General features: G+C 41.0%; 1 protein-coding gene across 2 annotated transcripts in view; it reads left to right on the top strand.

Annotated features, from left to right (window-relative positions):
* The window catches only part of ada2a (adenosine deaminase 2a), a 99,303-nt gene that overhangs the window by 65,124 nt on the left and 17,364 nt on the right, over positions 1 to 16,815 (top strand). Inside the window, exon 9 of one of the 2 annotated variants that reach the window (XM_059978193.1) lies at positions 916 to 5,818. The exons of the other annotated variant lie outside the window; for it this stretch is intronic. Coding sequence (XP_059834176.1) covers positions 916 to 1,027 — 112 coding nt within the window. The 3' untranslated portion in view covers positions 1,028 to 5,818. Of the gene's footprint in view, positions 1 to 915; positions 5,819 to 16,815 lie in introns of those variants that run through there. 2 annotated transcript variants of the gene reach the window in all.

Raw genomic sequence — 16,815 nt, 5'->3', positions numbered from 1 at the left:
TCAGTTGAACATTTGATTATTACCTAAATTATTTTGGCACAACATCGTTCCATGTTCTATGTTTTAAATGTTCCTCAACCCGCTGAGTGTCTCCAACTTTCTGCCTTTCTTTCTTTTGGACTTCCAACATCTTTAATCTTTCTTTTTAAATTTCTGCTACCTTGCATAGTATTTTGGAAAGAAATGTCAAAGCAACATATCGGCAGTGGTTTAGAGTTACTTGTGAGCTTTTTTTGGGGGTTCGTGGTGGCAGTCCAATTTCAAATTCTCAGGTTCCACACACAGCATATTGTTCTTTGACCCAAAGAAAGTAAGACAGTTGCCTAATGATAAAGGCCAAATAATAGTAGTTACATGTTCTACTTAATTTCCAGAATGAGGTTCCATTGAAGTCATGCTGCTGACTATGGATGGATTTCTGGGATGGAATTCTTTCAGTTTACTCCCAACAGCTTGCCCTAGTCAAATGACCTCTAACTGGGAAAAACAGAGGCAACTATGTTGTGGTAAACCATTCATTGCCACCTTATAGGGCATTCACACTTAAATACAACCTGCCGGACTTTTGTGGTCCATCGCCACAAACTGGCCTAAGTTTGGCTACTTACATGCCAGCATTTTATTTGAGTGTTTGTTTAATTATATAAATGGGATGTTGGGAGTTTTTTAAAAATAGTTTTATCATGTGTGTTTCAAGGTATTTCAACATTGAAAAAGGAATTTTTTTCCTTTTTTCCTGGAAAGAAATTTCTAGTTTAACAGACTAACATGCTAGTGGTCTCAGCCTTTGATCTTCCCCTTTTCTGTATGATGTTGAATAGAAATTTCTGTGCATTGTTGCATATGACTATGCTTTTATTTTATTAAGATTTATTTTGACGACCTGTAAGGGTATTTGTTGTTTTATTTTTCCAGGTATAGTGCTATGTCTGTCGAGATGAAGGTCGAAAGCATTGAACTCTGGCTGACAAAGTGGGATAAGTTTTTGGATGAAGTCCTTAACATGTTCAACAAGGACGAGCTATGAGAGGAACTCTGTTTTTAGCAAAATATTTAGCTCCCAGGGAGATTGTGGCTTATTTTTTTTCTTTTACAGTGTGGAATAGGTCTTCGTGGCCCTTCAAACTATACCATCCTGCAACCCCTGATTTAACCCTAGCCTAATCATGAGGCAATTTAAAATGACTAAATAAACTTCCAATCAGGACGTCTTTGGACTGTGGGAGAAAACTGGAGCGCCTGGAGGAAACCCACACGAGGCGTACAAACTCCTTAACGGCAGCTGTGGGAATTGTAACCAGGTTGCTGGTACTTAAAGCATTGTGCTAGGCACTACAGTACCATACCGCCCCATTGTATCCATTATTAAGTAAATTTTTTATCAAAGTACATAGACCCTATATACACCTCTGACATTCATTTTCTTGTGGGCATACTCAATAAGTTTATAGAATAATCACCATAACAAAATTAATAAAAGACCGCCCAACTTGGGTGTTCAACCAGAAGGCAACAAACCATACAAATAAGAAAAGAAATAAATAAGTATTGAGAACATGAGATGAATGAAAAGTCCTTGAAAGTGAGTCCATAGGTTGTGGGAACACTTGAATGATGTGGCAAGTGAAGTTACCCCTTTGGTTCAAGAGCCTGATGGTTGAGGGTTAATAACTGTTCATGAACCCGGTGATGTCAGTCCTGAGACTCCTGTACCTGATGGCAGCAGTGAGAAGAGAGCATGTCCTGACTGGTGGTCGCTGATGATGGCTGCTGCTTTCCTGAGACAGCATTTCATGTAGATGTGCTCAGTGGTGGGGATGACTTTATCCTTTACCCGTGATGGACTGGGCTGCATCCACTATTTTTTGTAGGATTTTCTACTAAAAGGCTTTGGTGTTTTCATACCAGGCTGTGATGCTGCCAGTCAATATACTCTCCTCTACACATCTATAGAAGTTTGTCAAAGTTTTAGATGTCAATTTGAATCTCTGCAAAACTCCTAGAAGTAGACGTACTGTACTGCCTTGCTTTCTTCATAATTGCACTTTGAGCTGTGCTTAGCCACACAGTCATAAGTGTAAAGTGAGTGGAGCAGGGGGCAAAGCACACAGCCATGTCATGCACCTGTGCTGATGGAGATCCTGATGTTGATGTCTATCTGAACTGACTGGGGTCTGCGAGTGAGGAAATTGTGGAAAAAATTGCACAAGGAGGTATTGAGGCCAAGGTCTTGGAGCTTATTGATGAGTTTTGAGGAGATGATTGTATTGAAAAGGGTTGAGTGAAGAGCCAATAAGGCGGCACCTGCTGTGGACCTAATGCTCTGGTAGGCAAATCGGAGCAGATCTAAATCAACTCCCAGGCAGGAGTTGATATGTTTCATCACCAACCTCTCAAAACACTTCAACACCATGGATGTATGTGCAACTGGGTGATCGTCACTGAAGCAGGTCACCATGCCTGCGTGGAAATGAAGCCTGCTTGAAACAGATGGGAATCTTAGTCTGCCAAATCAAGAGGTTAAAGATCTCAGTGTACACTCCAGCCAATTGATCACCACAGGCCTTTAGTACTTAGCCTGGTACCACGTCTGGGCAGGGTGCTTTTCATGGGTTCACCCTCCTAAAGGCTGCTCGCAAGTCAGCCTCAGAGACTGAAACCATGGGATCATCGGGGGCTGTAAGAGTTTTGTAATAGTTCCTCCATATTTTGATGGTCAAAGCAAGCGTAGAAGACATTGGGCTCATCTGGAAGCAAAGCCCTGCTTTCACCTCTATAAGTTGATTTAACTTTATAAGAGGTGATGGTATTCAAACCCTGCTGCAACTGTTGAGAATCCTTCGTTGATTCAAATTTAGTCCAGGATTGCCACCGCCCAAGAAATGGCTTTCCAGAGGCCTTGTGTGAGCCTCTTGTAACTTTCTTGGTCACCAGACATGAATACTGCTGACCTAGCCCTCGGCAGATTGTGGATTGCATGGTTCATCGGGGCTTCTGGTTGGGGAAGGCTCCGAATGATTATATGGGGACACAGTCTTCTATAACTATTTTAATGAAGTCCGTTACAGCCGTGGTGTATTCGTGCAGATCCACAGATGGTCAAAAGTTCAAAGAGCACATACACCTTGAGATTCCTTTTCCTGTGGTATACTTGGCAAATCTATAGAATGGTAACTAAACCGGATCAATGAATAACAAGCTGGAAATGCAAATATAAATAAATAGCAATAAGTAACCAGCATGAAATGGCAAGATGAGGAGTCCTTAAGGTGAGACCATCGGTTGTGGCAACACTAGAAATAGTATGTGTATAGTTATCTCCTTTCGTTCAGGAGCCTGATGGTTGAGGGGTAATAACTGTTCTGGAACCGACTTGAAGCCGTTCTGTAGCCGCTCCTCTGCCTCCCGCAACCACCTCTTTGTTGTTCTAATCTGTTGAGCTTTGTTGTTTGGCCTCTGCCGAAATGCATTCTGGGCATTCCTCATCTTAGTTTAACTGTGGTATAGTGTGTTGTGACCTTTGGTGCTGCAGGTTATATACTGATGGTAATTGGGCAGGGTTTTCTTCAAACAAGCCTGGGTGAAGTCTCCGACAATGATTTGAAATGCTTTGGGATCGGCTGTTTCTTGTTTGGAGACGGCATCCTGCGACATCTCAAGGGTTTGATCATAGTCGGCTGCTGGTGGTATATAAACTGTGGCCAGGGTTATGGAGGAGAACTCCCTAGGTAAGTAGAATGGATGGCATTTGACCGTTAGGTGTTCAAGGTTGGGGGAACACAAGTTCGACAAAACCGCCACATCAGAGCTCTACCGAGAGTTTATCATGAAACGCACAACTCCACCTTTTGCCTTTCCCGAATCAACACTTCAGTTCATTTGTTAAAACAAGAAGCCGCCTGGTTTGACCACTGTATCTGATATGCTGGGAGACAGTCCCTCATCTCCCTCTGATACAGCAATCTTGCCCTCAGGTCCTCAGTTTTGTCCTTCAGTGACTGCACATTTACTAACAAGATGCTGGGTAAAGGGGGCCTCCCCCCTCTGCTTTTCAGCCTAGCTTGGAGACCCCCTGCCCCCCCCCCCCTCCCCCGCCATCGCTTCTGGCCATGGCGATGCACCTTTGTCTGCTTAAAGGTGCCATACCTGCCTGGCCCACTGAGACTTTCAGACGATTGTGAAATTTGTAGAGCATCGTTGATTTAAAAGTACATTGCCCAGAGGGGAAAGAAGGAAAGAAGGTGCTGCAGATTTCAGTGAGCATAGTATGAATGAAGTATATTTTGAAGTATTGTCAGCCCACAGAAAGTCGACACGGTTTACAGTGCCATCACAACCAAATTCTTTACCTCCTACACTCCACTTTTCTAGCACTCCCATACAACTTACGACATGAGCCTGTTTCTGTCTGAATATCTTATTCATTATTGGTAGAGATTCTTTTAATCACTATGTTATTGTTTTAGGATCTTTATAAAGTTTTTCTGGTGAAGTGGTGCTTTCTGTTTGGGGGGAAAATAATTTTCAAGTTTTGCTTGCCACAGCCTATCACTTCCTTTCTCCGTTCCTCTTGCACTCTATACTCTACCCTTCCATTCTCCAAAGCATTTCTCATGACATTAAAAAATGTATAAACTATAAGCTCAAATTTAATTATTGCAACTCAGAGCCAGTACTGTTGGCAACCACATTCTCAGCAACAACGTATCTCTTTTTGAGATGGGGAAAAAATGGATTAAACTAAAATAACAAAAACAAACTTTTGGTTCTAAGTTGTGCCAGCGTGGGCTGTGGTGGTACAATAGGGATAAAAATAGAAAGTGAAGAGGTTTGGTTGGTTGTTGATACTGTTGTGGTGCAGTTACAAAATCATGGTTTTAATGGCAAAGAGAGAATTCAATCTGACTCTGCCTTGTACTGCTATTCAATTTCGAGTTTAATAACATTAGGCCAATTTTACTGGTATAGTTTGTTCAAAGAGAAACATTGTTTGAATTTTATTTACATTTTAGTGTCTGAAACATTACTGTAATACTGTTTACCAATACACAAACTTGTGAACTTCCTTCAATAATGTTCACAAAAGGCTTTTTACAGATTGACTACTGTTTGTGCTTCAGTAAAGTCGTATTAGTGAACAAGTAATTGTATGCAAAGTTTATCATTAATTTTCATTAAGCTGTTATTGTGCCCTGTAAATGTATCTGATATTAAATATGGGCTAAACATTAACTGGCTATGACATGTTAAATGTAATATAGTTGTCAAAAAGTCCGTATCCTTTCATTTACTCCATAAATATTTGGAGAAGGCCATGTACATGACAGCATAGGTTCAGCTTCCTCATCATTTGTATTCAAGCAGAATCTCTGCCATCTGCATGGGTATCTATTCATCCCAGCAGGGTGGGGAGTTATTCATTCAGCTGAATGTAAGGAGCATGATTAAATGACTGCTGAAAAAGGAGCTCTGTAATAGAAGTAATGAAACATTGCTCAAATGGACAGATTTTTTTTGAGTATTCATCGATATGGTAATAGGACTGTTGACAAGGTGAAATGTTATTGCGTGCTTATTAACATGAGCACATGGTGAAATGATTATGTAAGTCTGGCACATGAACATTGTGTCCAACTGCAGTATTGATCAACATATGGCACGTTAGTTTAAAACTGGAAAAACAATTAATTGTGCATTGATGAACTGATTTTGTGCTGATGGTACTATAGACGTGTGGAACAGAAATGCACGAGATGCCGTTCCTGAACCTTTCTCTTCCTTTACCTTTTCCCGAATAAAGCTTTGATTGAGCCATGCAGCTGGTCTTAGATAACTTTCTTTTTTTCCATTTCTGCTTGACTGATGCAGCATTGTTGTGATGTCAGATTGTGAGATTTTCCTTTGCAGCGTGTGTAGCATGGTTGAAAGCCGGAAGGCTTTACAATTCAGCACTCATTTATCAGGTGCTAAGCAGCCGGCTCAGTCTCAAGTATGGCAGTCAGAAAACACATGGTCTGTATGAACTAGCAGTGCATCTATCTGAACGTGAATCTGGAGGGAAAAGGGGTGTGGCACTCCAGCTACTAAATTTCACTCTCCTTGCTCCTTCCTGATCTCCACCCTAGATCATCAATCAGTTCTCCACTTTGCCCTTCCTCAATAGTGGCATACGTTTCTTCCTCATCGCTGCTCTCTACCTTGGGTTGGTAGGCCAATGTGACCTGCCCCTCATGTGTCAGTGAGTGGTGGAATCTTGGAGGAATTGATGAGAATGTGTGGAGAATAAAAATGGGATTGGTGTAGGAGTATAAATAGGTGTCTGATGGTCAGCACAAAATTGGTGGGCTAAAGGGACCCAGTTTCCTTGCTGTAACTTTCCATTGCTCAAATTCCTTTCCCCAGTTGCTGCCTTTCTACATTGAATGAATGACTACTGATGAACTGTCCTGTAGCAAGGCAAAAGAAGAAAGAAATGTTAAGCAATGATTTCATTTAGAAAGGGTGTATTGTTTGAGAATGTTTGGGTAACTACAGATCCATATAGCACACGTGCTGACTCAATCCATCCTTTCCAAAGTCAAGAATTAAATTTTAGGAATACTGATGCATGATAGCCTGTTTGATTCAATAAAGCAATATAATGAAGATTTTCCATGCTAGCTCTTTGGTGATTTTAAGATGTTTTTTGTAATCATGTATGTCTGAAATAGGATTCAGGATCTCTAGGTGTATATACAAAACAATGAATAAAATAGAACAGTTTTTATTATTTGCTCATTTTTTGAGAGTTTGGTGCAACTGACGAAGTTTTTTTTCACATCTCTCTTCAATTGTTCTCAAAAGTAGAGTTAAAAGTGCTCTCCTGGTGCTGTGGAACAGGAAGTTGAGGAAGTTAAATCAAACGACGATGAGTTACATTCAAGGCCAGATAGTGTGTAGTTTGGAAGGAACCTGCAGGCAGTGGTGCTTCCTTTGCCTGTTCCCTAGCCCTGGGTGGTTCCCATTGAGTGGACTAGGCAACTAACTACAATTTGTTTTGTGAATGGTATACATTGCAGCCATCTTGCACCAGTAATTTTTTTTTAGGGTGATGAATGGGGGTACCATTTCAGTAAGCAACTTTTTTTCTGAATGGTGTTGAAGTTTTTGGATGTTAGAGCTAAGGTTATCCAGGCATGTGAAGAGTATTTTTTCACACACCTTTCCTTAATGTGAAGAGTACTCCTTCACACTCTTTCCACACCTTTATAAAAGGTGGGAAGGCTCGAGATGACAGATGTTGAGTTGCCTGGTCCAGGACATCTGATCTCTGACTTACTCTTGTAGTCACAATTTATATGTGTCACTGCATAGAGTTTCAGGGCAATGATGGCCACCAACCTCCCAGGATCTGTCAATGACTGGTATGTTGCCTTGGTCTTGATGTATGTGAGCATGGCCTTCATTTCTTGAGAACACTGTACATCCTCATTTCTGCAACAACTGAAGGAACATTTTTTACGGATTGGCAGAAGATGATTAGCCATGGATATTTACCTGAGAGATTTCTGGAATTGGATGATTGACGTCCATCAATCACAATTAACTTTATGCAATGTATGACTCCCAACTATTGGCGTACCTTCTCTTTGATGTACATAATCTTCAACTCTAACAAGGCTGTTTAATGTCACACTTGGTCAAGTGCAATTTGATGTCATGGGTGATCACTCTCATCTTTGGAATAGCTTTTATCTCATATTGTAGGAAAGATGCTAAAGATTTACAACAAAAAGAATCCACTTTTCTCCTGGCCTCCAAAAAATCATACAAAGTACCAAAATGAAATATGTGTTCACTCATTCGAACTACTTAATTGTGCATTGATGAACTACTTGTTAAACCTCAGACACAAAATGCTGGAGGAACTCAGCAGGCCAGGTAGCATCTATGGGAAAGAGTTACAGTTGACATTTCAGGCTGAGACCCTTCAGCAGGACTGTACTCTTTGCCATAGATGCTGCTTGGTCTGCTGAGTTCCTCCAGCTTTTTGTGTGTGTTGCTTGGACTTTCAGCATCTGATCATTTTCTCTTGTTTGTATTTGCTCAACCTGTCAATTTTCTTTTTGCCTATCAGGGAAGCCTTTCTCCAGCTTCTACTTAGAAATTGTTCTGAAACTGTTGATGTCACTAAACATTTCATTTTGACCTTCACCAGGTCAAGCGTGAACCTCAAGCGACTTCAAAGGCAAGGCAGAGAGAATTGGAAATTAACCCCTTTCACTTTTGACTTCCCAGCTGAAAGAAAAGATTTGCTATACTGTAAATCCCCTTTACAAAATAGCCCATAAATGAGGTTACATTACATCAACCTTTTCCATTTAAAGCAGTACATAAAAAATCATTGGGATGTCACTTTTGAGCTATTACCAATGTTCACCTTTCTGTGCATTCCTGCAACTTTCCAAGTCTGAGCTGGTGGGCAAAGCTTTAAAATATGAAAACTGTTTCCCACCAATTTCTAAACAAGCAGGTTAACAATGCTTCCATGTAAGAGAAATCTATATTTATTGGCCTGATCCAAAATCAATTTGACACTTTTATCTTGGGTATAATGATTGACTGAAATACACCAAATGTTTCTACTTGGCAATGAAACTATGAATCTCTATGTACTTTTATATGTTTTTAAATTGTGTGTACAATGATCCAAATTAAAATCAAAAACCCTCAGAGGCTTGAAATCTGATATATATATCTCTCTTTAGAATAAAACAAAGCATGCTGGAAATATTCAGCAGGTCAGATAGCATCTGGAAAAGAGAAACACAATGCATCAGGTCAAAGACCCTTTGTCAGAATTGAAGGTAACACTTTCGACAGACTTAATGAATTTTTCCAAAATTTTCTGTTTAATTGCATAATATTCCTAGCTCTAAAAGAATTGCCTCAGAAAGTTAGCACTTACAAAATATAGAGACATGCCCTTAGACACATCTGGATTGTGCTGAACCATTAATCTGCCTAAACCCATTGAACTGCATCCGGACCGTACCTGTCCAAATTTCGCCCGAATGTTGAAATTGACACTGCATCCACGGTCTGCGCTGGCAGTTGGTTCCATACTCTCACCACCCTCTCAGTGAAGAGGCTTTCCCTCATGTTCCCTTTAAATATTTCACATTTAACCATTAAACCAAGATTTCCAAGTTGTAATCACACCCTACCTCATTAGAAATAGCTTGTTAGCATTTACCATATCTATACCCCTCATAAATTTCAATACCTCTATCAAATCACCCCTCAATCTTCTATTTTCTAGGGAATAAAGTCCTAACCCATTCAACCTGTCCCTGTACCTCAGGTCTTCAAGTCCCAACAACATCCATGTAAGATTTCTCTGCACTCTTTCAATCTTATTTACATCTTTTCTGTAGGCGGGGTGACCAACACTGCATGATCAGATGCTGAAAGTCCAAGCAACACACACAAAAAGCTGGAGGAACTCAGCAGACCAAGCAGCATCTATGGCAAATTGAAGGCCAATATGCCATAAGCTTTCTTTGTGACTCTTATCTACCTATGACACCACTGTTGATGAATTATCAACCTCTATTCCCAATTCTTTTTGTTCCACCACAATCTTCAGTGATCTACCATTCAGTGTGTAAAGCCTACCCTGGTTGGTCCTCCCAAAGTGCAACACCTCACTTTTGTCTGTATTAAATTCCATCTACCACTTTTCCGGTTGGTCCAGATCCCACTGCAAGTTTTAATCATCTTCCTCTCTGTCCACTACACCCCCAGTATGGTGTTATCCACAAATTTGCTGATCCACTTCACCACATTATCATCCAGATCATTGATATGGATGGAAAACAGCAACAGACCCAGCACTGATCCCTGTGGCATACCACTAGTCACAGGCCTCTAGTCGGAGACGCAACCATCCACTACCACTCTTCCACAAAGCCAATGTCTAATCCAATTTACTACCTTATCTTGAATGCTAAGCGACTGAACTTTCTTGACCAACTTATCATGTAGAACTTTGTCAAAGGCCTTGCTAAAGTCTTTGAAGATATTCACCGCCTTGCCTTCATCCACTTTCCTGTTAACTTCCTTGAAATACTTTATAACATTAGACATGACTTCCATGCCCAAAGCCATGTTGACCATTTGGCCCATCGAGAGTGCTCTGCCATTTCATCATGGCTGATCCAATTTTCCTCTCAGCCTCAATCTTCTGTCTTCTCCTGTATCCCTTCATGTCCAAACCAACCAAGAATCTATCAATCTCTGCCTTAAATATACATCAAGACTTGGCCTCCACAGCTCCCTGTAGTAAAGAATTCCTCAGATTCACCACTCACTGACTTAAGAAATTCTTCCTCATCTTCATTCTAAAAGGACGCCCCTCTATTCTGAGGCTATGTGCTCTGGTCTTAGACTCTCCCATCATAAGAGGCATCGTCTCTACATCCACTCTATTTAGGCCTTTCACTATTCGACAGATTTCAATGAGGTCACCCCTCATTCTTCTGAATTCTAATGATTACAAGCCCAGAGCCATCAAATGCTCTTCATATGGCAAGCTGTTGACTGTCCCTAATCAGTTCCTGCCTATCCAAATACTTACATATTGGGTTCCTTAGAATACTTTGCAATAATTTTCCCACTACTGGTGTTAGGCTCACCTGCCTTATTCTTAGAGCCTTTCTTAAACAACAGAACAACGTTAGCTATCTTCCAATCTGCTGGCACATGACCTGTGGCTAAGGGTGTTTTAAATACCTCTGCTAAGGTCCCTGCAATTTCTGCACTCGCCTCCCATGAAATCGGAGGGAACACCTTGTCAGGCCTTGGAGATTCATCCATCCCAATTTGCGTCAAGAGAACAAACAACTCCTCCTCTGTAATATGTATAGGGTCTATGACCTCACTGTATTTCCACACATCTATGGACTCAGTGTCCGTCTCCTGAATAAATACAGATGCACAAAACCCATTTAAGATCTCCCCCATCTCTTGGGGCTTCATGCATAGATGACCACTCTGAGCTTCCAGAGGACCACTTTGGTCCCTTGCTATTTTTGTGCTCAATTTATCTCTTAGGATTCTCCTTATACCTAGTCTGCTAGAGCAACCTCATGTCTTCATTTAGCCCACCTGATTTCCTTCTTCAAAAGAAGACATGAGGTTGCTTTAGCACACTAGAGTTCTCTTGCATTTCTTAATACTCCTTAAGTACCTCATTTGTTCTGCTCTGCCTATACCTGCTATGCACCTCCTTTTCTTAACCAGGTCCTCAGTATCTCTTGAAAACCAAGGTTCCCTAAACCTGTTATCCTTGCCTTTTATTCTGACAGGAATATACAAACTCTGTATTCTCAAAATGTCACTTATTTATCAAGTGCACTTTTGCCAGAGAACAATCTATTCCAACCCACACTTGCCAGATCCTTTCTGATACCATCCAAATTGGCCTTTCTCTAATTCAGAATCTCAACCATAATTACCTTGAAACTAATACCATTATGATCACTTGATTCGCAGTGTTCCCCTACACAAGCTTCTGTCACCTGTCCTGCCTCATTCCCTAACAGGGGATCTAGTATCACAGTCTCTCTGGTTGGGACTTCTATGTACTGATTAGGGAAACTTTCCTGAACACATTTGACAAACTCTTTCCTATCCAGCCCTTTTACAGTATGGAAGTACCAGTCATATACGGAAAGTTAAAATCACCATATGTTTCTTGTATGTGATCTCTACAAATTTGCTCCTCTAAATACCACAGACTGTTGGGTGGTCTATAATATAATCTCGTAGATGTAATCATACCTCTCGTATGACCCTGTTCTACATATAAAGCCTCACTAGATGAGCTATCCAGTTTGTCCTGATTGGGTAATGCCACCACTCCCCCTTTAATCCCCCCCCCCCCACCGCTCGATCACATCTAAAATGTTGAAACCTCAGAGTACTGAGCTGCCAGTCCTGCCCTTTCTGCAATTAAGCTTCACTAATGGCTATAATGTCAAAATTCATGCACTGATCCATACTCCAACCTCATCTGCCTTTCCTACCTTATTTCTTGCATTGAAATATACACAGCTCAGAATATTAGTCCCACCAAGCCAACCTTTCAATTCCTGATATTTTATGTAGGCTTGAGAACATCTTTCCCCCCAAACACCCCACTATCTGTCCTGCTGCTCTTGTTCCTCTCTTTCTGCAACTCTATCCTTTTGCAGCACTAGCGAGCTTTCCCACTAGGATATTAATTCACTTCCAGTTCAGGTGCAAACCGTCCCTTCTGCACAGTTGCCACTTTCCCTGGAAGACAGCCCAATGATCCAAAAGTCTGAAGCTGGTCCTCTTGCACCATCTCCTTAGCCATGAATTAAACTATATGATCTTCCTATTTCTGGCCTTACTAGCACCTAACTCCCTGAACTCACTTTGCAGGACATTGTCACTGCTCCTATCCATGTCATTGGTACCAACGTGGACCACGGCCTATGACTGTTCACCCTGCCATTTAAGAAAGCTGTAGACTTTCTCCGAGGTATTCCTGACCATGGCACCCAGGAGGCAACAAACCATCTGGAGATCTCGTTCTCATCCACAGGCCCTCCTTTCTGTTCCCTTTCACTACAGCTCGCCTCTTCTTTCCTCCTTCTCTTCTGAGCCACAGATCCAGACTCAGTGCCAGAGACTTGCTCCCTGCAGCTTCTCTTTGGTAGATCGTTCCCCCCCCACCCCCACTGCCAACAGTATCCAAAGTAGTATGCTTATTATTGGCCACAGGGATTCTCTGCACTGACTGCCAATTCCCTTTCCCTCTTGAAACAGTCACCCAGATACACGCCTCTTACAATTTACAGTTACTACCTCCCTGTAGCTCCTATCAGTTCCTCATTCTTCCATATGAGCCAAAGGTCATTAGCTGTAACTCCAGTTGCTTAACACAGTCTTGGCGCACTTTGTGCAGGTGTAGTTCTCAGGGGACTGGAGGTCTCCCAAAGTTCCCACATCTCACACAAAGAACAGGCCACTAACTCTGGACCCATTCTCAGCATATGAGCAGAAGAAAAATCTCACTGGAAACTTGCCTTGCCTGTGTCTGTGCTTCTCCAAGCCTGTTAAGCCAATGCCTGATCATTCTAACACTGCCCCATTCCAACATTGGCCACTCCCACAAGTAGTGATCAACCTTTCTGAATGAATTATTAGCAAGTTAGAAAAGCGGTATAGAAAATGCTGGGACAACTCATACAGTTGAAGTAGTTTATATGATGGGGCTAGTGCTGTTAGGTTCCCTGATCACTTAGAGGAAGCAATTCATTCAGAGTTCCTGCACCTGATTGTTGACCCTGTATACTTGAGGTGTTCAGGTGAACTCCAATTAGATTACAATTTGTGGTGTCCCACTGGTAGTTGACTGAATACAGATCAACAGCTACATTGATATTCAAATGAAAGTATTTTGCTTCCTTTGTGTATGAGGTAAGTGGTATCTTGGATTCTGGTTAATTGGGACACATCAGGATTGATACATTTTGGCCAAATTAAGTGGTTGCCCCAATTAGCTGATTTCATGGAACTAGTTAAAAAGCTATAAAAAAAGACAGGCTACCATTTAACTGAGTAACAAATTATGTATTTAAAAGAAATACAGAACAAATTAGAACACTACCAATACTATTAGAATGCTATAATACTGTGTGTTTCTAATAGTTATTGATGGAGGAATTCATTCAGTTCACACTGCCGTGTTCTTTTGATTGACTGTAAATGAATAAAATAAGCACAGATACCTTATGCAGATAACGGACGGCCTTCATGCAGTACTTTTGACAATTTCATCCCCCAAATCTTCATTTTCATTGTAACATTAAAGATGATTGTCGATACCTTCAGATTCTTCATAGTTCCTATCTTGTTGAAGTAGTGAAATCATTTCAATTTTACTTACAGCAGTTTCTGGCATCATCAAGCCCAAATGCTTGAAACCACAGTGAGAAAAACGGTTCTGAATTGTCTTACTGCTTATTTCTCGGCATCTATCAGTGACAAAAAAGCACTTTCTTAAAATGAACACATACAATAGATGTTATTTAAAAACTGTCTAATGACCACGTGAGTACACCCAGCTGACACAGGTTAGAAACTGTTCGACAACAATCTCCTGTAACAATTAAGCGGCATATTGTCCCAAATAAATGAAGGGAATCTCAGCTATTTCCTGATTGGTTTTTATACTTTGAGTTGTCCCAAATAAGGCAGCTGCCCTGATTAATGGATGGTCCAATTAACTGGAGTCTACTGTATAGGTTTGGGCACTGCAGTGATGTCAGTGATCTCAGCTCTGTGCTCCCTCTCATCAATTGCTACCGCCTCGTTTGTATTTAGCTGGCAAACGTGACGGTCAATTCTTTCAAATTATTCTATGCAATAAAATAATTAAATCTGTTGGTTCAATGATTACTGTTTATAAACAGAGCAGGGGATAGACTGCAGTACAAGAAAAGCATGCTGATGGCTTAGAGGAATTATCACGAAAAATTTCTGTCATAGCCTTGCCACTTTGTATGCAAGCAGTCCCAGCACAGAATTAACACTGGACTCCAGGGAAAGAGGTACAACCCTCTCCTCAGCAAGTGGGGTGCCTTAAGGGGTATCAAACCGTGCTCTGCCATCTGGGCCTACAGTTTGCAGATGCATCCTGTCGAACCTAGGGAGGAGAGACATGACCCAGAAAGGGGGAGCCGAGAGAGAGATCAGCTTTTAAAGAAAAATAAGGTCACTCTCTACTGCAAAGCAGACATTAATTATACATGCTGTAAACCTCAAATCAACTTAGTGGAACTAAAATCCTTAAAAAAGGAGAGCAATTATGGATATAAAGCATCTGTTTCTAGCCCTGAGGTCCATAAAGTGGTGAGACTACACACGCTAAAACAGAGCCATGTTGCAGTTCAATTTTATGAAAAAGATTTGCATTGCATACTGTTCAATAGTGGTAGATCTAAATCAACAACAAAATCCCCTTTTTGCCTGCCTCTCACATTTTTACAGACATAAGCAGAATAATCCCCTACATTACAGCACATTTATTTCTTCCCATTTAGCTGTTGAAATAATGTATTTGTTTCCATTAATTTCTAAATATACAAAGGTGTTTAAGAAACATTGTTTAAAGTATTTTGTTTAATAAAGAAGACTAGCCTTTATTTCTAATGTGCAACTACATTATTGAGTTGTGTGCTTGTTTAAGCACCCTAGGCCTGCACTATTAGTTTTTCATTAAGATCGGCATCTTGAGTTGCTCTTTGGGACTACTCCTGGCTGCTTGTAATTACATAGCATTAACAGTCTCTGCTTTCCAGATGAGTCTGCATTGTATTTTACTCTTCTATGCAATTGGATAAATGCAGTGGAAGAACTGTGAGCAATGATAAAAACAGACATCTCACATAGGTATTTGCATTGCAAATGCATAGCTTCTCTTGTGTTCTCGGAAGCCAGTATTTGCATATTCCTAGGATTCAATGTCCTCTTGTTAAAAGAGAGAGAGAGAGGGGCCCAGGGCATCTTCCATTAACACAAATCTGTCACCCGTTAAAAAGGGTCACGTGATTCAGACAGCAGTGACATAGCTGCTCTCGGGGAACCGTGCTGAGGTGGAGGTTAATAAAGAGCGCACACAGCCCTAGTACAAACAGAGTAACATCAACAACAAAAACAAATTAATGAATGGCACTGTCAATGCACCTCACAGACTTTAAAACACTTTGTTAAAAGAGGGTGGACCTTTCTGTTTCAGCTTGGTTAAGCTGCAGTTCACAATGATCAAAGATCAGTTAACAGCAACATACTGCTTTAACAAGATTCAGCTTAGTTTTTTCATTAGACAATTTCATGGGGTTGTCAATATCACTGTGATCGGCGAAAGGAAGGGGCTGCAACACTTTCAGAAATGCCCAGAACTGACACTTTGACAATGTCTCTTGCGACGCTAGCCAATGCTTCACTGATGAAGACAACTGAGTCAAAGCCTTCATCAGTAATGTGTTATATAGGCATAGTAAGGGATCATCTCAGTTTCTGGCATTTCTCAGGGAACAGTAGATCCCTTTGAACAGTTATGTAGTGTTGACGGATTTACTGGGGTACTATTGTGTTCAGCTCATCACTTTGGACAATGGGGTGCACTTGTCACCAAGTGTAATGTTACAGCTCTGCAGTGTTGAAGAGGTGATTTTAAATGTAATGATTGAGAGTTACAAGAGGCATCTGTCTTAAATGGTGATTCATTTCAGTACATGGGAGTTCTGCTGACAGGCAGCATCACCTCACATATTCTTCAGGCAACTCTCACTGAGTGTAAAAGGCTGTCTACATCAAGTTACCTTCTAACGTGCATCTTCGGGCTTGCACGGACTAACTGAAAGGTTTTCACTTGCAAGTCTACAAGATTCAAGAACAGATCAAAGAAAGGATTTTGTCACCGTACACCCTTGAAGAACAAGGAAATTAGAGATTAGTCTTATTTAGAGTCACAGAGATGTGCAAATGAAATCGAGCTCGCATGCACCACTTGCACTGGCAACTCAGTCTGCACTCTCATGACCCACTGAGTGAAGAAGTTTCCCCTCATGTTCCCCTTAAACTTTACACCTTTCACCCTTAACCCATGACCTCTGGTTGTAGTCCCACTCAACCTCAGTGGTAAAAAAGCCTGCTTGCATTTAATAATCTATACCTCTCATAATTGTGTACCTCTCTATCAAATCTCCTCTCAATCTTCTACGTTCTAAAGAATACAGT

Source organism: Hypanus sabinus, chromosome 8 (assembly GCF_030144855.1).
Source record: "Hypanus sabinus isolate sHypSab1 chromosome 8, sHypSab1.hap1, whole genome shotgun sequence".
Taxonomy (NCBI): domain Eukaryota; kingdom Metazoa; phylum Chordata; class Chondrichthyes; order Myliobatiformes; family Dasyatidae; genus Hypanus; species Hypanus sabinus.
Note: the sequence above shows the minus strand (reverse complement) of the source record. Positions and strands in the feature narration are given on the sequence as shown.